The sequence below is a fragment of the Colobus angolensis genome, unplaced genomic scaffold (genome assembly GCF_000951035.1).
Source record: "Colobus angolensis palliatus isolate OR3802 unplaced genomic scaffold, Cang.pa_1.0 Scaffold16, whole genome shotgun sequence".
In the NCBI taxonomy this organism is placed as follows: Eukaryota; Metazoa; Chordata; class Mammalia; order Primates; family Cercopithecidae; genus Colobus; species Colobus angolensis.
The window spans coordinates 7,210,263-7,234,717 of NW_012114710.1; the positions used below are offsets into that span (position 1 = coordinate 7,210,263).

Consider the following 24,455-nt stretch of genomic DNA (forward strand, 5'->3'; position numbering starts at 1 on the left):
TTTAGTGGAAGTTGCTTTTATTTAATAGCTGAATTTATTTTGAAATTTTCCACCACTTCCTATTGACTAATACAACCAACTAAAATTTGATGCCACAGCAATGTATTACATAAAACTTTAGATTTTCAAAAAAGTAGTTGGATATGGTTCACATACTCAAAACACTGGAAGCTGTAATTAAATCTTTTTGTTGTATCATTGCACTTTAAATCCCCAAATAAATTCTGCTTTGTAAACAGTCTTTCAACATCTGCTAATTATGGATACCAAGCCAGGCATCGAGGGATAAGGAGGAGATGCTCACATCATGCTGTAACTAGACAAGTATTTAGTGATTTTTCCCTTCCATGAATAGCTAGTCGATACTAAAGTAAAAATGTAAAGTGTTGGAATTATAGGACAGAAATTTATAGAATATGAAAGTATAGTATATCAGAGAAAATGCCTGAATGTTATATACCATACAGGACAGCCTGGATTGAGGAAGAACTCAGGAAATGGGAGATTACCAAAGATGAAATGATTCACCAGGTTTATTTGCAGCTCCACTGAACCTTTATTTTTCTTGAAGTCTCTTTTGTTTTTTTTTTAACAAATACCCTCATCACAAAAAAGCCATTGTTTGAATAAATGTGGACTTTTGAGACACAAGGGGATGTCAAAGGTTTTATCCTTCCCTTTTTTATAACACTGTCATTTTCTATTTAGAAGTGACAGTAAGAAAAACATCTAATCCAACTCATGCAGAGGTCAAAAACAGGCAAGCAAGAGAGTACTGAAGCAAGTGTAGTCAGAGAATGTGATTTCATTAAGATGTGAAACTGGTTTGAAAAAAGAAGTTATCACAATAGAAAACTAAAACTGGATTGTACAGCTTGTAAAATCAAGTCAAATTAGGTGTGATGTTATCAAGAGTCTAAGAATTCATCTTGAAGCAATTAGTTGATGACGCAAATATAGTCTATACAATAATATTTGTATAGTGAATTATGGTCGTAATAAGGTAAGCATTTAATACTACAATAAAATGAACAGAAAAACACACGTAATTCACTTTTAATTCTAAGAAAAATAGAATAACGAGAAGTTCAATGAAGACATTCCAGATGAAGTAATTGTACCAAAAAAAAAAAAAAGAGAGAAAATGACTGAAAAATTCAATTTGCCATGGAGAACTTCAGAAGATGTTTTTGTCTTAACATTAAAAATTCTAGCGGTTTGTGTGAAAACACAGACGGTAAACACACTTATATAATTAGAACACATAAATCCAATAAACCATGATATGAGCTGCTATGTCATCTCCAATGAATACTATTATAGTACCTTCGGAATGGAAAAGAAAAATTTTGACTTTATTTTTATTTTAACCTTTAATAATTTAGACAATGCCCAAACAGTATAACAATTTTAGAAGTACTTACCATACCCAAATACCTTAGTTTCAGTGACAGAAAGTAATTCAGTGTTCACACAGGGATAAGTAGTTCAACCCACAATTTATTGAACTACAAATCAGACTCGTTAAATGCTATGATAGTTAAATCTAGAATAAATCTCTGAAAAATATCTTGGTGAGTTCTTGGATGTCAAAGTATATAATACATTATTGGACTGTTGAAATTATTAGAATATGAAGTACCTGTCAAGGTTTCAACAATAAAAATATTTTTTAAAAGACCCTATTTGGTAATAAATTAGATTTATACAATTGATAATTTCAAAATAAATAAAATCTGAGTTGTAAATGCCTCCTACCCTCGCCCCACCCCCAGTATACATACGTTATATCATTTTCATTTAACACACTGTGTGTCTCAAATTTTTATGAGCACACATATCCCTTGGGGATCTTGTTAAAATGCAGGAAGTAAGCTGTAGGGCCCATTTCTAACAAGCTACAGATGAAGAAGATGCTGCAGGACCTTGCACCACCCTTTGAACAGCAAGGTGGCCCATTATATATTTAAGATAATTTCTGGCATAATGACTGCACAGTTTTATAGATTCAAGGCTGTACTATTTTGGAATCGAGTATAATAAATAACCAAAAACGATCACGAAAAATAAGTTTTGGAAGAAAAGAATGTTTTAGTTAAGTGAAAGCTTCATATACACCAAGTTGGCAGTGTTTCTATTTGTCTGACACTGACACCTTTGAAACATTACAATGTAAATCAAGATACCAAATTCTAGTAACTTTTAAAAATGAAGTTACTATAGTTTGAGGCTCTCTCCTTCAGTTAACTCAAGTCCAGAAAATTCAAGCCAGCACACTGCAAAACCACTATTAAAAATCTTTAACAGCAAACTGTCCATTTTAATTACTTGTAAACTTGCTTTAAGCTATCCCATCTCCTCCTCCTCTTTCAACAAACAAATGCTGCTTTTTCTTCTGTCTTGTAGCTAAACAGCGTGTAACACCCAGTGCCCCTCCCTTTAAAAATCGAACAAAATTGTCTCCAACCAAAGGACCCAATGCAAAAAGGTTGGCTTCTTTTATGCACTCATAGGTAAATGTATCTATTTCCACAGGATTACCCTTACATGTGATTGGTTGGCTTGACTTATGGCCTAGGTAACACCCTTGATCCTTCAGAAAAGACAGATTAGGATGAGAACCTATCAATACTACTGCTGCAGACAGCTTAAATATTTTCTTCAATCCAGAAATGCTTTGGAGAACACATTTCATGTCCGACTTAAAGGAAAGCACATGGTGCTCAGGAAAGCTGGTATAATCAGATAAAAGATTTGAGTCTACAGAGTATGACTGAGTACACATCATATGATAAACTTTATGATATTCAGGATACAGCTTTTTGGGAAGCTGTTTGAAAATTAAGCTTGGATCAGTTACTCGTCTGCGAAACACATGAATCACGGGGATATTACTATTGTAAGCACACAGTACTGCATCAGCAGCAGTAAGCCCAGAACCTACAATTAACACTGGATCCACTTTGCCACGCAACTTTCCTTTGTTTATAGCAGCTCCAAATTCAGGCATTGAATGAAACACAAAAGGAAAATCTTCCCCTTCAATTTCCAGATGGGCAGGAGAATCCAACGTTCCAGTTGCCAGTGCTACATTCTCAGCAAAGAGGCAGAAGGGAACATGAGAACCATCAGCTATTCGCTGATAACCCCTAATTTCCCAGTTTCTCTTGATAAAGTTTGACTTCTCTATCTTTGTTGAAATATCTCTGTCTTGACTATCATCATCATCTTGATCTCTGTAGAGTCTTGATACGGAAGTTATGTAAGTATTCTCTCTGAAATTCTTCTGAAGACCCATGACTTTTACATAATGTTTATAGTAGCGAGCTATTTCCTCTGGCATAACTCGATCCCCTTTTAGGTTCCTAAAAAAGGAAAAGGACAAATATCCTATAAGGATACTACTTTCAGTTTACATGATTATTATCTACCTAGTAAGCTTTTATAGTTCTTTAATTCCGCTGGACTGTCTTAGCTATACATTATCCTAACACTTAAAAAAAAAAAAAACAAAAAAACTTCTATTTTTAGTTCAAAATCTTCATGAATTACTTTTAGTAAAAGAGGAAGAAGTTCCATGAGAGCAGAGACTATATTTAATGCATTTGTTTCCCCAATGCCATGCATAGTGTCTGTTCAAACACACTGCTTGATAAACTTTCATTAAATAAAGGTATTAAAATGTGGATATTTGAAAATTGGACTACTTCACCTCATAATTATAATCTATAACTATCAACTGAATTATTTTCATGACAATCATTGAGCAGGTCTAACTGTAATATCTATGCTTCTTAAATATACCATCTTGAAATGAATTTTAATACAGTGCTATTTTCCTAATAACTGAAAATAATTCAGATCTGTCTTTTGCTAAACAAAGTCATCTTACATCTAGGTAAATAATAGATGACATTTCACTCTATGTGTTTTCCTACTCATAAGCAGAGCTAAAACATAACTGTTCTTTATGAAAAACTTGCATTAGTCTATATGTCATTTTCCAAAGTTCAAAGCAACAAGCAACATCCCCTGCCCCAATCAGAGATGAGAAACAAATTACTTGACATAATTCATGATATGAATGCTCCTCAATTTACAATGGGATTTGTCCTGATAGACCAATCGTGTAAGTTGAAAATATTTTAAGTCAAAAATGCATTTAATAACAACTAGCTTACTGAACATCAAAGCTTAGCCTAGCTTGCCTTAAATGTGCTCAGAGCACTTACACTAGCCTACAGTTGAGCAAAATCATCTAACAATAAGCCTATTTTATAATAAAGTGTTGAATATCTCATGTGACTTACTGAATTCTATACTGAAAGTGAAAAACAAAACAGCTGTATTGGTACCCAAAGTATAGTTTATATAAAATGCACATCACTTTGGTACCACCTTAAAGTCTAAAAACCTTAAGTCAAACCATGATTAATCAGGGACTGTTTGTAACTTGTAATGGGAAGTTCACAAAAATTTTTCTTTTAAAATTTAACAATTATAATTAAGATTTAGAATTAACTTTCAATTTTTACTTCTTCAGTCATGTGTCACATAATTCAATCAACAAAGGACAGCATACACAACAGTGGTCCCATAAAGGATTATAAAGGAGCTGAAAAACTCCTACAGCTTAGTGACATCATAGCCATCTTAAAGTTGTGGTACAATTACTTTTTTAAAAATAAATTTAGTGTACCCTAAGTGTACAGTGTTTATAAAGTGTACCTTAGTGTACAGTAATGTGCTAGGCCTTCACATTCACTCACCACTGACTGACTCACCCAAAGCAACTTCTGGCCCTCCAAGCTCCATTCATGGTAAGTGCCCTTATACAGGTATACTATTTTTGGTATGGCACCTCATACAGGTATACCATTTTTAATCTTTTATGTCATATTTTTGCTGTACTTTTTCTATATTTAGATACAGAAACACAATTGTGTTACAACTGCCTACAGTATTCAGTACAGCAACATGCTGTACTGGGTTGTAGCCTAGGAGCAACAGGCTATATCCTATAGCCTAAGTGTATAGCAGGCTATACCATGGAGGTTTGTGTAAGTACACTTTATGATGTTTGCCCAATGAAATCACTTAACGACTCCATTCTCAGAACGTATCACCATCATTAAGCAATACATGGCTGTATTATCATCTCCATTTTACAGAATGGAAAATTGACTAGTTTATTTGTTCAGGATCACAATACTAGAAGTCACAGAGTCAGAACTCAAACTCCACCAATCTCTAGAGACCTAAGAGTCTTCTCTCAACACTATGCAAAGGCAGCAACTAAACCTAAATTTATCACAAAATTCATCTGCACATATTACTTCAACACAATATTCATAATTTAGAAAAGTAAATGCTTCTGGTACATAAATCATAAAGCTTTCTCTTTCTTACCCTTTTACAAAGTGAAGAATGTGTTAAGCAATTTCACTTGCCAACTTACGAAGATCAAGAACTGTACAACCTGCCTAATTTTACTTCCAAGTTTCAAACCCATATATAATTCTTCTTAAAAATCTAAAATGAATTTTTTGAAAGGTTTAATCTCAATTACCCATGATGATATAAATTTGCTCTCCCTGAATTTCCTCAAATTAAGGAAAATTTCTATGAATTAACATGGTTGTTATCTAACAGGAATTGAAGTACTCAAATGTTACATCCTGTTCTAACAAAGGTTACGTGACTTCTTGCTTCACTTATTGTTTTTGTGGGTAGTCAAATTAGAGTAGATTCTCTGTATTAGTAATTCTTCTCTAATATTTACTATCCTTGAAAATGACTGATAGGATTTTCATATTTCTTTTTAAATTTTGGGATCTTTCCCTTAAAATAAATACATTTATAATTTTCCAAGATGAGATTTCCTCTCAGTTCTACTTTTTTTTTTATTTGAGACAGAGTCTTGCTCTATTGCCCAGGCTGGAGTGCAGTGGTGCGATTTTGGCTCACTGCAACCTCTGCCTCCCGGATTCAAGCAGTTCTCCTGCCTTAGCCTCCCGAGTAGCTGGGATTACAGGCATGCGCCACCATGCCCCGCTAATTTTGTGTTTTTAGTAGAGACGGGGTTTCGCCATGTTGGTCAGGCTGGTCTCGAACTGACCTCAGGTGATCCTCCCACCTCAGCCTCCCAAAATGCTGCCACTCTGCCAGGCCCTCAGTTCTACTCTTACACTTTTTTTAAAAAAATACGTCCCTTCATACCCAATTAGCCATCCATAAGCCAGATTCTAGTTTATCCATAATTTTAAATTATCAATCATACAACATACAGTCTTTACCCTAAAAGTCAAACACTTTAGGTATGCAGAGTTTAGGTGTTCGTATAAGAAATATGCATAAAGTTATATATCAACTCATAAAAATAAAGTATGAAAAATAATATATGGATGGATGAGAAAGTAACTAAACAGAGGATGATTTAACAAAAGAGTAGATAAATCCATGATTAACAAAAAGTCACAGGAAACCAATCTGCAATAACCCCTTACCTCTGTGCTTAGTTTTATAACATCTCTAAATGAAAACTAGCATATTATAATCACTGCTTCAAGGACACATTTTTATTTGAAAGACATGTATATTTATATTCTTCAGCCATGACAAAATCACAAATATTTTGAAATTTTTCCACATTCTCTTTTTCAATGTACACCAAAGAATTTTAATACAGTTCAATCTTTACCTTCGTTTACTTGATACCCAGTCCTTAAATTTAAGTCCAGGTAGCTCCATCCAACTTCCAAAGCTGATTGTCAACATGGAGCCTTCCATATTCTATTAGAGTTAAAGAAAAAAAAAAAAGTACAGTCAAAAACCAAGAAGTAACATTTTTGTTGTTGTTTGTCTACTTTTTAACCAAATCCATCTCATTTACAATAATTATGACTCTGGATAAGGTACGCTCCCCCAGTCCTAAATGGTTGGATAACTTACCTCAAAAACATTACTCCAATAAACTTTCATATGCCTTCATCATTTGATATTATCCCAACAACCTTCTTTCATATAGTTACACATTTAGAAAACAGATTTACAGTATTACCCAATGTCTACACAATGTTGGTAACTTTGGTCTATGATCAACATAATTCAGATGTACAATATTATGTCAGGGAAACAAAAATTCACTATATTCACTTTTTGAACAAAAGGAAAAATGTTCATTAAGTTCCAAAATTTTAGATGGCTTTGCATTTTAATATTAACTTTTTTTTTTAATTAGCAACCAAGCTTTTGCCCCCTCCATCAACTATAATTCTAAAATCTAGGCTGATGTGGATACAGCAGCATCTCTTCTTAAAGATACAGAAATAGGCAGTGGATGCCTGAGAAACATACCCACTGCTGAGGCACTGCTTGCCATCAAGCTCCTTTGACCTACTTATTTCTGCTTTGTTCAATACAAAGCAAGAAAAGCCCAAAGGCCAAGTATCTATTATATCTTGACCTCTATGATCTCTTTCAATCAACTCTTTTAGGCAGTGGCTTCTTTTCTCCTAACTTCTTGCCCTGCTTCTATATCACCCAGTTTGAAAATGGGACATATTATTATTATTGTAACTGACTGACATTCACAGAGTACTTACTATGTGCTAGGCCCTGTGAAGCATCATTTGTGACTGTATACAAATCACCCAAGAAAGAGAATGTAGCAAGCTGCCACCCTGCTTTGAGGGAAGCTAACCCTGATACCAAGTTCAGAACCTGGAATCATCATAAAAGGAGCTGTTAAGAATGTGTTATTTATCGGAGATTATTTGGAACCTGAGAGTTTCACCTGTAACTCTAAAACCTTAAAAAAACCACTATTTCACTTTCTGACAACAATTTCTTAACATTATTCCCACTGCACAAGTTCTTCCAGTTGGTTGAGAGCCCTAGTGCTTTGATCTCTTTTCTCCTACCTTTCTTTTTTCCCCATGTAACCTATATGCCATGACAAGCTGTCATGGAGACTAGTATTAAAGGATGCAAACTAAATAGCAAGTACTGTAGGAGCATACAGAAAGCATCTGGTTCTTCAAGGACACAAATGGGCTGAGGAGTGTACCAATAGAAAGGGAAAACATTCAAGGCCAAATAAAAATTCATGCAGCAGCTTAATAAAGACAGCGAATATGAATATCCTTCACGAAGACAAAAGAAAATCAGCCTTGTGCTTGATAGGATTAACTGAGCAGGCCTGCGTTGTTCCAACCTTTCACATTACCAAGAAAGGCCTGTCTTCAGGACCAAGCTTGGCTGCCACCTTCTCAGAAATAACTTCTGAGCCCTTGAATACTCTACCTGATGAGCATGGGTTTTGCAAGCCTAAGGCCTTGGCGATGCTATACCAATGTAACCCTGAGAGTTTATCGTAACAATGTGATTTATATGAATATCAGTTTTTGCTCTGGGAGGCAGAGGTAAGTCACATGGGAGCTGCTGGCCTATATGACTGACCCCACAGAAAACATCCCTAGACACCACACCTGTGACTTTACTACGATTGGATATCTAGAAACTTACACTTGGACTCTGCCCCGTGAGACTTTTCCCATTGCTGATTGTTATCTGTATCCTTTCACTGTAGTAAAATTTAACCACAAGTACACCATCTTTACTGAGTCCTGTGAATCCTACTGAATCTTCAAGTCTGAGAATGAACTTGGACTCCCCAACAAAAGCATGCTAGAGAACAGAATGTCAGAGATAAAAAGAGGAATATGATAAGAAACCTAAGTAAGGGCTAGATCGGACTATGGTGAGATACATTACAAAGTCTACATACTATATGTTAGATGAATGGAGAGCAACTGAAGAGTTTTATGCATTGGCATAACATCTCAGGTAATTTAGAAGGATGAGTCTAGCTTTGGTATGGATAATGGATTGGAGAAGACAAAATGAGTAAGAAAACCATTTAGAAAGGGTTTGCAGTAATTCTGGTGAAAGATAGTGGTGACCAATATTAGCAACAAAATAGATGGACCCAAAAATCAGAAATGAAAAAGATTTGGTGGCCGGGCGCGGTGGCTCAAGCCTGTAATCCCAGCACTTTGGGAGGCCGAGACGGGCGGACCACAAGGTCAGGAGATCGAGACCATCCTGGCTAACATGGTGAAACCCCATCTCTACTAAAAAATACAAAAAACTAGCCGGGCGAGATGGCGCCTGTAGTCCCAGCTAGGTGGGAGGCTGAGGCAGGAGAATGGCGGAAACCCGGGAGGCGGAGCTTGCAGTGAGCTGAGATCCGGCCACTGCACTCCAGCCTGGGCAACAGAGCGAGACTCCGTCTCAAAAAAAAAAAAAAAAAAAAGATTTGGTGACTAATTTGAAATGAGAGTTGAAGAAAGAGAAATCAAGGAAGACTCTCAGGTTCCTGGCTTGAGTAACTACATAAGAATGTCATTTAATGACAAGGAAATTGAAGGAACTTGATGATAAAGATAGTTAGCTTTAGGCAGATTAAGTCTCAGGACACCTGCAGAATAATCAAGGGAATATATGAGAAACAGCAACCCGGGCTGGTTTTGATTTTGGGAATTCTGATTTGGGAATCAATATCAATATGCAAGCCACTGAAGTAGGTAAGATAACCCAGGGAGAATGAAGAGCATGAAGAAAAGACCCAGGCTTGGCATAAGGTCTAGGAAGCACATTTTTAAAGAATAAGAGTCAGCTGGGTGTGGTGGCACATGCCTGCAATCCCAGCACTGGGAGGCTAAGGCAGGAGGGTCATTTGAGCTCAGGGGTCCAAGGCTGCAGTGAGCTATGACTGTACCACTGTACTCCACCCTGCGTGACAGAGTGAGACGCTGTCTCAAAAACAACAACAAAAAAGACAAGAATCCACAAAGGTATCAGAAAAGGAGTGACCAAACAGGAAGAAAAACAAGGAGACTGAAGAATCAGAGAACCTAAGAAAGATATTAACACTGTCAAAAGCTGCAGAGGTCAGAAAAGATACATTTAGAGACTCATCATCAAATTAAGCAAAAAAGAAAGTTACTGACTTTCAGAAAAAAGAGTTCCAATGGAAAATCAGTGGCAGAAGGTAGAGTGAATAAGCTAAGGAGCAGAAGGCAAAGCAGGGAGAAGGATGTATAGGCAACTCTTTCAGGAAGTTAGTTAGAAACCAAAGGATGAAGATCAGCTGGCACCTAAAATTTTTTTAAAGATAGAAATAATTTCCGCATGTTTACATACTGACCAATAGAAGCTGGCAGATAAACTGAAGATATAAGAGAAATGGGGAAAATCAAATAAATAATGTTCTTGGGAAGATAGGGATCCACAATGTAGCTGGAAGGTGAGCCTTAGATAGTAGTAATATCTCTTTCGTTATAACGGGATAAAAAAAAAAAGAATTAGCATTAATGTGTAAGTTTTAGGTTTGAGTGTGAAATTGTGAAAGTTCAATCCTAATGGATTACAGTTTCTCTGTAAAATAAGAACCAAGAGCACTTCTATCTCAGCATGAAAGAGAAAAAAGAGATAAAGGTTTGAAAAGCAGTTAGTAAGGAAATATCGAAGCTTATAGTAGTGTTTTGGCCCCAACTGAGAGTAGAGAATATTTTCACAGTTGTGTATTTTTTTTTTTCTGGGGGTCTGACTGCTCAAGAAAAGATAAACTGGATAGTTAGATGAACTGCCTATCTGACAAACCCATGTGATACAAGGACAATGGGTTAAGGGAATTAAAGAGAATAGTTAACTCAATGGACTATAGAAGCTGGGCTGGATAAGTAATATGAAGATCACGGCCTGGAGCACGCTCTGTATTCAAAGATTATGTAGAGTGTGCATAACTGGGTGATAAGCTTGAAGAACAGGAAACTGTGATCAGAAAGGAAGACATTGGAGAATTTAGGTTTTTACAAGTTGAGTAGTTATGAGAGGTAAGATCTACAATGGAGCCACTGGAGTGAGTAGCCAAAGAAGAATACAACATCGTCGAGAATGAGGAGACCAAGAAACTAAAAGGTTAAGATCTTGGTTCTGTGTCATGTTTGTAGACGTAAAATTATTCAAGGTGATAATAAAACTTGGGATATAATGGAAGACCATGAATTAGGTGCCACAGATTCAGTAACTAGAGACAGTCTGGAATGGTAAAAAAGTCAGAAATGGACACAGTCTGGAGACAGTCTGGAATGGTAGAAAAGCTAGAAAATGGCATGACCTGTTCAATGGAACAGGGCTTTTTAACAAGCGCATAGGGGTGTGAAGAGAAGACCAACCTTATTAGCCAACCTGATAGGACATGGGGCTATGGGAGAATGAATAGGCTCCACTTCAGAGGGCTGCAGTGGGAATGGTACCTTTAGGAAATAGCAAGCTTTCAAGAAAGGGAGCACAAGCAGCATCTGACTGAATGGTTAAAGATATGGCAAAGCAAACAAGTTGTTTACCACTAAATTGGTTCAAGGGGCCACAGAAAGTTTGGAAGAGAGAAGAGTGATGAGAAACTAGATCACAAGAGAAACAGAGAACTATATGAAGACAAGTAAGGGAGAGGGGTGATGACTCAAGGAGTTTACATCTTAAGCCACGACTCAGGTTAATTAGGATGTACATAAACTATAGCAAGGGAGATGGTCGCATAAACAGATAAATAGTACTACAGGCAAGCACAGTAAGATTAAGATATGGAATGCAGATAGAATCAAGTAATTATGTCTGGGAACATCAGGAACCTTCACAGAGGTGATGACTGACAACTGGTACACAGCTGAAATCTTACTTACTTACAGCCCTATTCTAGTGAATACATGCCTGAAAAAAATCAGCAACTTTTAGGTATATTTTAACTTTTACCACTGGCTCAAAATGCGTTTTTGGTAATCAGAGTTTATCCATACTTTAACTTTTTTATACATAAGTGAAAGAAATGAAACATCAATTATCGCCTGCACATTCTTCAAAGCAGAAAAATATAAGTAAAATAAAACCTCAGGAATTCAGAGAAGGCAGTCTAAATGCCCTTCCCACCTCCAAATACAATATGGCTTTTTTTTTTTTTTTTTTCTTAAGAATGCTACTAATTAACAGCAAATATAAACGCTTAAGTTTTGGGCATGACAGAATTCTTTCTTATCTTGTATTGGTGGCTTCACAGTTACAGCCATTTGTCACAACTCATCAAATTATACATTCTAAATGGATGCAGCTTACTATAAATAAATTAAGCTTAAAGTTGATATAAAAAAGTAAACATCATAAAACTTAAGCTAAAAGCAACAATTTGGTAGTTCCTACTCATTATTAAAAAGAGAATAAAGATTTTAAAAGAAACCCATGATGTATTTAATCTAGGAATGTCCCGATACCCTGAAACAATCATTTTATAAACATAAACAACTTTTCAGATGTGCAAAAGTGCACTAATATACGAATAGCCAACTGAAGTTTCTACTAAAAATTTGGTATGTGATATATTAAAGTTCCCATGAAGTCTGTAATTTATAACATAGCAAACTAAATTACTTAACATCAATTTATATAACAAATGAACACTCACTACACACTAGACACAGTGTTAACTGCTAAGAACACAGGAAGGATGAACAATTATTACTCACTGGCCCACTAATGAAATGTACTGAGTGAATCTTTAATTCACTGGTTCTCTGGTTTAACCTCCGCTATGAACTGAATTGTATCTACCCTCAAAATTCTTATGTTGAGGTCCTGACCCCCAGTGTGATGCTTTTGGAGACGAGGCCTTTGGGAGGTAATTAGGGCTAGATGAGGTCATGAGGGTGGGTCCCTGAGAATGGGATTACTGGCTTCATAAGAAGAGAAAATTTCTCTCTCTCTCTGCTATGTGAGGACACACTGAGAAGGCAGCTATCTGAAAGCCAGGAAGAGGGCCTTTATGAGAAACTGAACTGGCTGGAACCTTCATCTTGGGACTTCCAGCCTCCAGAACTGTGAGAACTAAGAACTAAGTATGTTGTTTAAGCCATCAATTCTATGGCATTTTGTTATCACAGACAAGCAGACTAATACAACCTCCTTTATGTTTTTCACTTAAGATTCTGAAAATGTGAGAAAATAATGGATACTGCTTTGAAATACTACGTGAGATTCTGTAAAGTCTAAAATGAATAAGTGAGTTTTAAATTTGTATTAAACAACAAAACATTCTTAAAATGTCTTCTACATAATTCTTGTAAGAGAGTATAAAGACATGCTTATTCTAAGACTGTACCGGTAATAAAATTTGGCTTGATTTACTGCTACTAGTAATAAACCCATATTTAACTAACTGAACAGCATTAAAATTCTTCTCAAATAAAAATGTTATAAACATCATATATAACATTATCATAATGCTTAAGAATCAACTAGGTATTATCAAGACAAATAATTCACACACACTAAAATGCTGAAAAATATACTCACATGCCAAGCTCCACCAGGTGGACCTTTACCAAGAACTAAGTGAGGGATATAATGATGTTGCTCTAATTTCCAATGCAAAACGGATGGATAATCATACCCAAAGTCAGCATCTGGATGAAGAAGTGTGTCAAAAAGCACTGCAACTGGATTGGATGATCGGCCCTCAAGGCCCTCAGACAAGTACTCTAAGTCCTGAATGAACAAAAGGGAGATAGAGTTTGAAAAAAGCCAGCATTTCCCAGATAGTATATTCTAATGTCTACCATGATGCTCCAATGATAAAAAGCAGTACTCCCAAACTTGACCACAGAGCACCTACTAAATCGCCATTAAGAAATAATTCAGAAAACTCTGCTCTAATAAATTCAAGAAAATAAACAGAAGTAACTCAGAATATATTTACAAATCTAAAATAAAAATTATATAAGGTGTTATTTAGAATAAAGGGTTTCAACTAAGAAACAAAGCTTATATAAATAAAAACTAGTCTTGTTTCAGCATAAACAACTTTTTTTAATTGACATGTAAGAAATAATACCTGATCAACAATGGAAAGATGTCTTGCTTCTTCTAATTTACTATTTAAGATTGTATTTGGGTGTATTGCTTCTGATGATAAATATGGTCTGTAGCCTGATAACATATAAGAAAGGCATATTCCTGAGGGTCCATTTCCTATTAAAAATAAAAGGTGGAAAGGGGTAGGTCATGCATCTTAATACTCTCGTTCCTTGGCTTTCTTCCTACTTTGAAAATGGCTCTTTTCTTTTACCAATCTTTTTCTAATCTCTTAAAACCAGATCTTTCATGAGATTTTTACCTTTGCCTTCTCTCTTATTTTCTTTTGGGAATCTCATCTACTCAAGGCTTCAACTCTCTATGCTACTGACATCCAAAATCAGTTCTCTAAATTGACCTATTTCCCAAGGATATATCCCACATTTCCATTCTACTTCTTGACTCTACCTGACAGAGTGGCCCACTAATAACTGAAACATAATGTGCTCAAAAGCAAGCTCATAAGTCCCTTCACTGAGGTGCCCTCTCCTTCAAACCCTATCCTATCTCAAAATATGGTACTAGCAAACTTCTAAGTTAATCAGTTTCTGGTTCTAAACCTAGTGTGCCCCCCATATCCTGTCAGTTGTCTTTGCTATTCTCATTCCTGTACTTTCACCTAAAGGACAAGGCTCCTACTGTTTCTCTGCCCTGAGATTCACCCACTTCCAATCATTTCACATACTCCATTCAGATAAGTTTTGGTAACACACAATCCTCATCATGTTAACCTTCCATTCTAAAGGTCTTAGTTGTTTGTTTCTGACTATCCAGTGTTCTCCATTTGAAGTAACTTTTGCAAAGATTATGACAGTGAGAGAAATCTAACATGGCTGACTCCATCTTCCTTCTAGCTTCAAAGGCTGGCTGTCTTCACTCATTCCTAGGTATAGGCAAAGCTAACCATGGAAGGAATTTATAGTTTAAGGACGGTAACAGTCCTTCCCAAAATTAAACTGCCTTTCTAAAACGAATGAAAGGCCACAAAGTTAGGATTATGAGAGGTGCCTGAATTCTGCTAAGATGTAGGCAGTGTGTCTATAATTCTGTACTGCTGAAAAGTCATGTAGCCAGAGGTCACAAGATGTGTGACTTCCCTAATTGCTCTTACAGATAACATCGCTATTGTAGATCCTGAGGTTGGCCTTTTGAAATGTCTTTTCAGACTTTTGCATTTCTGATAACTGTCTGACTCTACTGTTCCCAAGATTCAAGACTCAGACCCAAGACTCAACTGAACCAGTCCTGTGGCTCCCCACCCAGAGTTGGACTCAGTACAAGAGAACCATTTTTGATACCCCAGCATGGCATCCCCAACCAATCAGCAGCACCCTATTTCATAGTCCCCTGTTCACCCAACAATCCTTGAAAAATTCTAACCTCCAAGCCATCAGGAGGGATCAGGAGTTTTGTTTCGTTTTTTTGTCTTGTTCTGTTTTGTTTTGAGATGGAGTCTCGCTCTGTCACCAGGCTGGAGTGCAGTGGCGCAATCTCAGCTCGCTGCAACCTCTGCCTCCTGGGTTCAAGCGATTCTCCTGCCTCAGCCTCCCAAGTAGCTGGGACTAGAGGCGTGTGCCACCACACCCAGCTGATTTTTGTATTTTTAGTAGAGACAGGGTTTCAGCGTGTTGGCCAGGACAGTCTTGATCTCTTGACCTCGTGATCCACCCAACATGGCCTCCCCAAGTGCTGGGATTACAGGTATGAGCCATTGCACCCGACCAATCAGGAGTTTTATAAGGAGACTAATTTGAATAACTGCAGTTCTCTCATATGGGCTGGCCTTGTGTCAAACTCTTTACTGCAATGCTATGGTCTCAGTGAACTGATTTTGGCTGTGCAGCAGGCAAGAAACTGCCAGGTGATTACACACATTCGAGTCTCGACCATCTTTCCAGTCCTAAATGCTGACATCACCTTCCTATATGTTTATATGCTTTAACTAAAACCAAACTGGATTACTTGAACTACTTCCATTTATGAATCAACAATTCCTTTATTCTGGATTGCCACTTCTTTATTATCTCTGCCTTTCAAAAATTTAATCAACTGAGACAATTGCTAGCCACAAAGAAAAAATCCTGTTCCTTGCCTAATATGTTACCCCAAATAAAATATACTCAAAGATGTAAGAAAAGTAAAACCATAAGAATACTAGAAATAGAGAAAGCAGAGGAATATTTCAACTTACAATACTAGAATAGGAAACCTTAAAGACTGAAAGAAAAATAAAAAAATATTTAGAACCATTTTTTTTTTTTTTTTTTTAGACGCAGTCTCGCTCTGTTGCCTAGGCTGGAGTGCAGTGGCACGATCTCAGCTCACTGCAACCTCCGGCTCCCGGGTTCACACCATTCTCCTGCCTCAGCCTCCCGAGTAGCTGGGACTACAGGTGCCCACCACCACACCTGGCTAATTTTTTGTATTTTTAGTTGAGACAAGGTTTCACCCTATTAGCCAGGATGGTCTCGATCTCCTGACCTTGTTATCTGCCCACCTCGGCCTCCCAAAGTGCTGGCATTACAGGTGTGAGCCACCAGGCCCAGCCCTTTTTTTTGAGACAGTTTCACTTGTCGCCCAAGCTCTCACGATCTTGGCTCACTGCAACCTCCACCTCCTGGGTTCAGGCAATTCTCCTGCCTCAGTCTCCCAAGTAGCTGGGATTACACCACCACACCCGGCTAATTATTATATTTTTAGTAGAGACAGGGTTTCACCATGTTGGCCAGGCTGGTCTCAAACTCCTGTCCTCAGGTGATCCAGCCCACCTCGGCCTCCCAAAGCTCTGGGATTACAGGTTTGATCCACCGTGCCCAGAGATTTCCCAGACTTATCCCCCAGAACCTGCAAATGTTACTACACAGCAAAAGGACTTTGTAGATATGACTAAGGATCCCGAGATGGAGAGTAACCTAGATTACCCAGGTAGACCCAATCTAATCAGAAGAGTCCTTAAAAATAGAGAACTTTTCTCAGTTGTGGTGAAAGGGGGACATGACCATGAAAGAAGGTTAAGAAACAACGTTGCTGATTTTGAAACTACAGAAGGGAGCCAGGAAAAGGAAACATTCTTCCCTAGAGCCTCCAGAAAGCAACACAGTCCTGCCAACACCTTGGTTTTGGCCCAGGAAGACCCATGTTGAATTTCTGACCCACAGAACAGAATAATACACTCACATTGTTTAAAGCCACTAGGTTTGTGGTAATTTGTTACAGCAGCAACAGAAAACATATATTAATTAGCTCTTTATGCTCAGGCTGGTGGTGCCATTGTCAACAGTAATGACACTATATAAATATACACGAGATTAAGCTACTCACAGCTAGCTGAGGCAAAATGGGGATAGGCTGTTTTGTGGAGAGTGGAGTGGGCAGGTGCAAATGAAGGTTAAGTTTTTCTTTTCTGACCTTCCCACAGCCTAGCCACACAAGAAGACAAGGTTCCTCCATTCATTCAGGCCAGAAAACCAAGGTTAGACGTAAGGGGGAAAATGAAACATAACATTATGGTCCCTGATATCTCTTGGTTGAGAACTATTACAAAAACTGTCATTTCTATCATATACTGTAGAGGAGAATCTAGTATAGAACCTAGTATAGAAGAACAGTCTTGCTCTTCTCTTTTCCTTCCTTTACAGTATCTCCCACAAGCCAGAGGACATTAATAGTTAAATTTTTAATATCTTATATGCCTATCTGTTGAGGTGATACAAAGGATATAAAATAGTGATGTTGTGGTTAAAGTAATTATAAACATCACCTTAGAGTACTGTAATGTCATTGCTAATTGAGCAACAGTTACTAACTTGCACAAGTTACTCAATATCTGTGTCAGTTTCTCTGTCTGTATCTGCCCTACCAACATCGGAAGTCTACAAAGTTGTAAGGTATTATCCAATAATATACATGGAACACTTTTCAGAGCTCTAATAATAATATCACATCACCATGACACTGTCATATAATTAATACAAACGTAGGAGATATTTTAAAATAATGTAGTAATATCAGTTCTTCAGTAAAAAGACACTGCATTTTAACATAGATGCTAAAATCAGATAAACCAATTACTCTCCAAAGATTTGGTTATTAGTTTTTCAGCATATCAAACCACCTAAGAACACTTTTCAATAAAATCTTAAGAACTTGTACTAACTGTAGATTTATAAAAGTATTAAGGGTCGTAACTGTAATTTTAGAAGATAAAATACAGTAACTTACCTATTATTACCACAGGAAAAGTCACTGATGAATCTTCCAGTAAAGAAGTTTCTTCAACTAATGGCATCGCTTTAACTTTTCGCCCCAAATTATCACCAAAGTATTGCACTAAGGAATTAAAAATCTCTCCTTCAGTTTCAGTGTCACTATAGTTTCTTTTAAAAAAAGGGAATAAAAAGAGATATAGTCAATATAGCCTTTACAAAAATCCATCTCTACTCTGAGTTGATTTTGACATAAAATATTTTAATCGTTCCATAAAAGAAGAAAGAAAATCCTTCCGACTAATGCTTTCAAATAGCTTCGCTACATGTCAACCTATACCAACTTGAAGGCCAAATATCCCCAATATTAATAGCTGCTTTTCTCAACAATTCCAAATATTAATAGCTGCTTTTCTCTCACAAGTATCTTGTAGTCAAGTCCCTACGAAATAAGCAGCTCTCTCATGATCAAAGACAGCATTGTGTTGGGGAGTTCATAATTCTCTGAAACTAGTCTAGAAAGGGCTAGTTTCTCCTCTACATTTTTCTTTTTAAAAGGTGAGTGCATTAAAGACAATATATAGTCATACATATTTTAAGAAAAAGTTATGGTATTTATACATTATAAATTGTGCATTTTGGTATAAGAAATTAGGTTTATACGTTTTTACTCAGAAATGTATTACATATATACTATATATATATACATATATATATATATTTTTTTTTTTTTTTGAAACAAGGTCTTGCTCTGTCACCCAGGCTGGAGTGCAATGGCACAAGCATGGCTCACTGCAGTCTCCACCTTATGGGCTCATGTGATCCTCTTGCTTCAGCATCCAGAGTAGCTGGGGCTACAGGTGTGCCACCACACTTGGCTAATTTTAAAAATATTTTTTGGTAGAGACAGGATCTCGCTATGTTACCAAAAATATATTAAATATATTTCAAAAATATATTAAAATTATATCTTAATGTTATTTTCCAATTTTTCTTTCTCAATTGGCTCTCTAGAAATTAGTTTTAACATTCTCACATTTTCATGCAATACATGGAGTATCTCCTGAACACAGCTAATGTTCTGCATTATACTACAGATTACTTTAGAATAGAATCCCTTAATTAATTTTATCTTCATACAGTCAGCAACAACCACAATGTCTGGAAGTATTAAATTAAGTACCTACTAGTGGGTGTGTTTATTACTACTCTCAAATGATAAACAAGCATGGGATGGATCAGTTATTTCACAGGATTGAACTCACTGATCCCAGAGGAGGTTGACACAAAGAAAAGAATCAGGCAGAGACAGGAATTTCTACTTCCCTATAAACTTCAGAGTTCCCAATCTACCCTAGGATAGGGCAGACTTACTCAGTACACACTGAGAGCTTTCTTGAAGCAAAGAAAGTAACCTGTACCCCAATTATTTGGTTTCCTCTCACATAGCCTCTTTTGACCAAAACAGACACCAATCAGACATGGCTACTAAGGGAAAACCCTTCTCACAGTGCAAGCCTACCCTTGGGAGGAAGTTTTATATGCTCAATCCATCGATTTCTGATTCATTCCAACTACTGCCTCTGATCAGATCCAGATGCATCGGCTGTCTTGCCTGTGCCTGCTTACACCTCTTGGCAACTGCATTTAACATGTTTTATACTCTGCTCTGTCCCTGATATTTCTCCAAAGTAGGTGCAAATGTTAGGTTCTCCTGTACCTTTGGAGGCTTCTGATCAAAGTCAGTTTGATCAGAAACCCCCAAACCACTGCTCAAAGAAATCAGAGATGACACAAATCACTGCTCAAAGAAATCAGAGGTAAGACGAATGGGAAAACATGCCATATTCATGGGTAGGAAGAATCAGTATCATTAAAATGGCCATACAAATTCATACAAACTGCCTAAAGCAATTTATAGATAACATTGCTATTCCCATTAAACTCCCGATGACATTCTTCAAAGAACTAGAAAAAACTATTTTAAAATTCATATGAAACCAAAAAAGAACTTAAATAGCCAAGGCAATCCTAAGTGAAAAGAACAAAGCGGGAAGCATCACCTTACTTGACTTCAGACTATCCTACAGGGCTATAGTAACCAAAACAGCATTGTACTGGTATAAAAACAGACACATAGACCAATGGAAGAGAAAACCCAGAAATAAGACCACACATCTGCAACTATCTGATCTTTGACAGACATGACAAAAATAAGCAATGGGGAAAGGATTCCCTGTTCAATAAATAGTGCTGGGATAACTAGTTAGCCATTGGCAGAAGATCTAAACTAGATACCTTCCTTATACCACATACAAAAAATAACCTAGATGGATTTAAGACTCAAATATAAAACCCCAAACTGTATAAACCCTGGAAGACAACCTAGGCAATACCGTTCAGGACACAGGCATAAGCAAAGTTTCATGAGGAAGACGCCAAAGGTAATTGCAACAAAAGCAAGAAAAAATTGACAAATGGTATCTAATTAAACTAAAGAGCTTCTGCACAGCAAAAGAAACTACCAACAGAGTAAACAGACAACCAACAGAATGGGAGAAAATGTTTGCAAACTACGCATCCAACAAAGGTCTAATATCCAGCATCTATAGGGAACTTAAATGTACAAGAAAAAACAACCCCATAAAAAAGTGGGCAACGGACATGAACGGACACTTCTCAAAAGAAGACATACATGCAGCCAACAATCATATGAAAAAAAGTTCAACATCACTCATTAGAGAAACGTAAATCAAAACCACAATGAGACACCATCTAACACCAGTCAAAATGGCTATTAAAAAGTCAAAAAATAACAAATGCTGACAAGGTTACGGAGAAAAGGGAATGCTTATATGTTGGGGGGAAGTGTATTAGTTCAGCCATTGTGGAAGACAGTGTTGATTCCTCGAAGACCTAAAGACAGAAATACCATTCGACCCAGCAATCCCATTACTGGATATATACCCAAAGGAATATAAATCATTCTATTATACAGACACATGCACGTGTACATTCACTGCAGCACTATTCACAATAGCAAAGGCATGGAATTTCTCTCAACATTTTGTAGTTTTCAGTGTACAAGTATTGCATTTTTTATTAAATTTATTCTTAAGTATTTCATTTTTTGATGCCATTATATAAATGAAATTCCTTTGTTAATTTCATTTTCAGGTTGTTCAACGTTAATGTATAGAAATACAATTCACTTTTGTATGTTGATTTTGCATCCTGCAATATCACTGAATTTATATATTAGGTCTAGTAGTTTTTTGCATGTGCAGCCCTCAAGCAATGAAGAACCAAAGTTTAGTTTATTCAAATTTCCTACACATTAGTTTATCTAAATTTACACAGTACAGGTAATTTGCTCTGATTTTTCAGGAGCCACTGGTATAAACTGTGTGATAAACTATTTGCAGTAAACCTGCCTACTATTTGATAGTGGTTTAACACAAAGAAAAACAAGGAAACAAAACACAAAGTGTGATTCAATGGTTTTACATAAAACATTAATTAAACAAGACTTTCAGTAATTATTCCTTCTAAAAAAGTCAGAGCTTAAGTTGTAAACGCAGTATTGCTGTACAAGTTTTATAGTACATGCACAGTATATCACAAGTCTATGAACAGTGTTAATCTCTAGATTTCCAATTTGATATTCTATTTAAAACAAGAACTTATTTTGAGTAATAAAAATCCACTTTTTCTTTGAGACACAAATTAAAATTGGAAAATATGTACAATTACATTTAGCAACTACTAAAGAACAGCACTTTACATGCAAAATTAGTTATTCTATTGTTAGGAAGCAAGTTAAAAGCCTTTTTGATATTTAAGACGCTTTTAGAGGCCTTCCATTTTTTGTTTTTGAAACATTACAGCACAAAGTTTCAGAGAACATTTCAAAGGATAGTGTAGACATAGTATCTGGACAACAAAAAGACTTTTTCCATACTATAGCACAAGCACTTGTTTAAATGATCATTCAAAATAAAATGAAATGCTTTACTAACTGAATTTTTATAGTCTTTGGAACCATGATCCTAAAATTTATCAAATGTATACTACCACATGGAAAGAAGGTTCTAAAGCCACAAATGAAGTCAGTCACACTCTTCATCTTCCAGAACACGAAAGATGTTTTTTCCGTTGGAAAATTAGGACGGCTCTCTCACTACTTATCCATTCAGATGTTAGACAATACAGATCTGACAACCTGTTTTATAATCTGTATTTTTTTTTTTTTTTTGAGACAGAGTCTCACTCTATCACCCAGTTGGGGTGCAGTGGTGCAATCTCAGCTCACTGCAACCTGTCTCCTGGGTTCAAGCTATTCTCCTGCCCCAACCTCCCTAGTAGCTGGGATTACAGGCACACACCACCATGCCTGGCTAATTTTTGTGTTTTTAGTAGAGACGGGATTTCTACCATGTTGGCCATGCTGACCTGAACTCCTGTCCTGAAACTCCTCGAGAAATAGCATTGGTAAATCAGAAACATATTCCTGAAGGAGCTGGTAAACAATTAAAAAAAAAAAAAATCTTTAGACACAACAGAACTGTTTTTGCAATAAAAAGTGTGGTTTATTAATCATAATGTTTATCTTTGGCAGCTAGCTTGTTTTCCTTTCTGTCTCTCAAGACCAAAACATAGCAAATACTTTGTTTTCACTCCCTATTCCAAATTTCTGTGCACAGCAGGAAGCAAATGGTATTCATGACCCAGAGTTAGTTAAAAGAATATGAATTCTACACTGTATATCAAAAGGTGTCAAATAGCTTTCACACAATATTTTCTGAAACGCATGTTAGTTTCTCATGGGCTTTATTTAGTTTAACAAGTTTCACTAGGGGAACCTATTTCCTAAAACTTTCCATAGAGAATCTGATACTCTCAAACCGCTGTCTTAGTAGTCAACAAATTTACCTAAAGTTAAAATCAAGCAGTTTATTATATGAAACTATTTTTCCTTAATATCCACAACTTAGAGACTCATTCTAAACTCACTGAGAGGTTAGACAAGCTTGGATTATCACTATTACAAAAGAAGTTCCGAACTTTCTCTGTGCCTTACATCTTTTTTACTATAGAATGATGCTTCGTCCTTCTCTGAATACTGTTCTTAAATATACACAGGATTTACAAGAAAACCAATTCTATTAAAACAATCATAAAAAGTAAACGTGATATATATGTATATGTGCTTCTCCACTGCATTCAATAAATTCAGTAATGTGTTACTATAATTTTGAATAAGTATACACAGTATTTCTATATTTACAACTGCAATGTGATATAAACATATTTATGATCTCTACTAATGACAGTCACACATACTACTGTGATTTGTTGCTTATATTTGTAACTGAATATTAGTTTTTAAAATTTAGAGAAATGATATACCTTTCTTTCCATCTAAGTTCATGTGTTATCTAAATTCTATCTAGAAAACCCGTAATTTAGGAACGCTTGATCAGAATTTCGTATTTTACCAGGAAAGAAGTCTTACATAGAATTATTCTGGAACATCAGTACATGTAAAGCAAGGTACTAAGGTATTCCCTAAGCTTAACAATTCTTCACCCCAGGGTTAAAATCAGTTTCTAATGTCTGGTCTTTCCACCAATGACTGAGGTGTTGACCAAATGTGCTAGATCTAGAAAACATACTTTTATTTTAGAAACGTATTATTTTTTATCACCCCTAAAAACTTTCCCCATAAGGTGAGTGTAAAATCGCCTCATTCTTTAAATTTCTACAACACACACGACTTACCAAGGCTAACATCTTAACCAAGGCAGAATCTATTTGTAACTAGATGACATTGAAATGTAGTTCCCTACCTTCCTCCCACTCATTACATTATTTAGAAGACTTTTTAAGAAATATTTTTTTTTTTGGGAGGCAAGCACTTCGTAGATCCCTTCGCTAAAACTTTGCACTACTGGGAAGTCTCAGCTCGCCGTAACCGACTCAGCCCGGGCCTAGCCGGTCCCGCAGTCCCGTGACCCGCGCGGTCCAGCGCGAGAAAAGGGAACAGCGCAAGGCTCCCCGGGGCAAGGACCCCGCCACACCGCACCCCACACCACCCCCACGCCCAGCAGGACGGCCGAGGCGGTAGGAACGCTGCGGTCCAGGCGCTCGCCCTCCACCCCGGTCCCGACTCCGGCCAGGCCAAAGAGCTCGAGAGCGGTGCATGCTCCCCTCCCATCCCCGGCGAGGAAGTCACCTGAAATGACCGGCCAGGGAGCAGCGGCAGCACCACACAGGCATGGAGCG

The 24,455-nt window shown here is 36.8% G+C and overlaps 1 protein-coding gene across 2 annotated transcripts in view; it reads right to left on the reverse strand.

Annotated features, from left to right (window-relative positions):
- Positions 1 to 24,455, reverse strand: part of OSGIN2 (oxidative stress induced growth inhibitor family member 2) — a 25,506-nt gene continuing 1,051 nt past the window's right edge. Inside the window, exons 1-6 of one of the 2 annotated variants that reach the window (XM_011937073.1) lie at positions 24,406 to 24,449; positions 18,187 to 18,341; positions 13,946 to 14,082; positions 13,408 to 13,599; positions 6,701 to 6,792; positions 1 to 3,365 (exon numbers count right to left, since the gene is read on the reverse strand). In XM_011937073.1, the coding sequence (XP_011792463.1) occupies positions 2,342 to 3,365; positions 6,701 to 6,792; positions 13,408 to 13,599; positions 13,946 to 14,082; positions 18,187 to 18,341; positions 24,406 to 24,449 (1,644 nt within the window). In that variant the 3' untranslated portion in view covers positions 1 to 2,341. Of the gene's footprint in view, positions 3,366 to 6,700; positions 6,793 to 13,407; positions 13,600 to 13,945; positions 14,083 to 18,186; positions 18,342 to 24,405; positions 24,450 to 24,455 lie in introns of those variants that run through there. The other variant, XM_011937074.1, reaches the window with a different exon arrangement.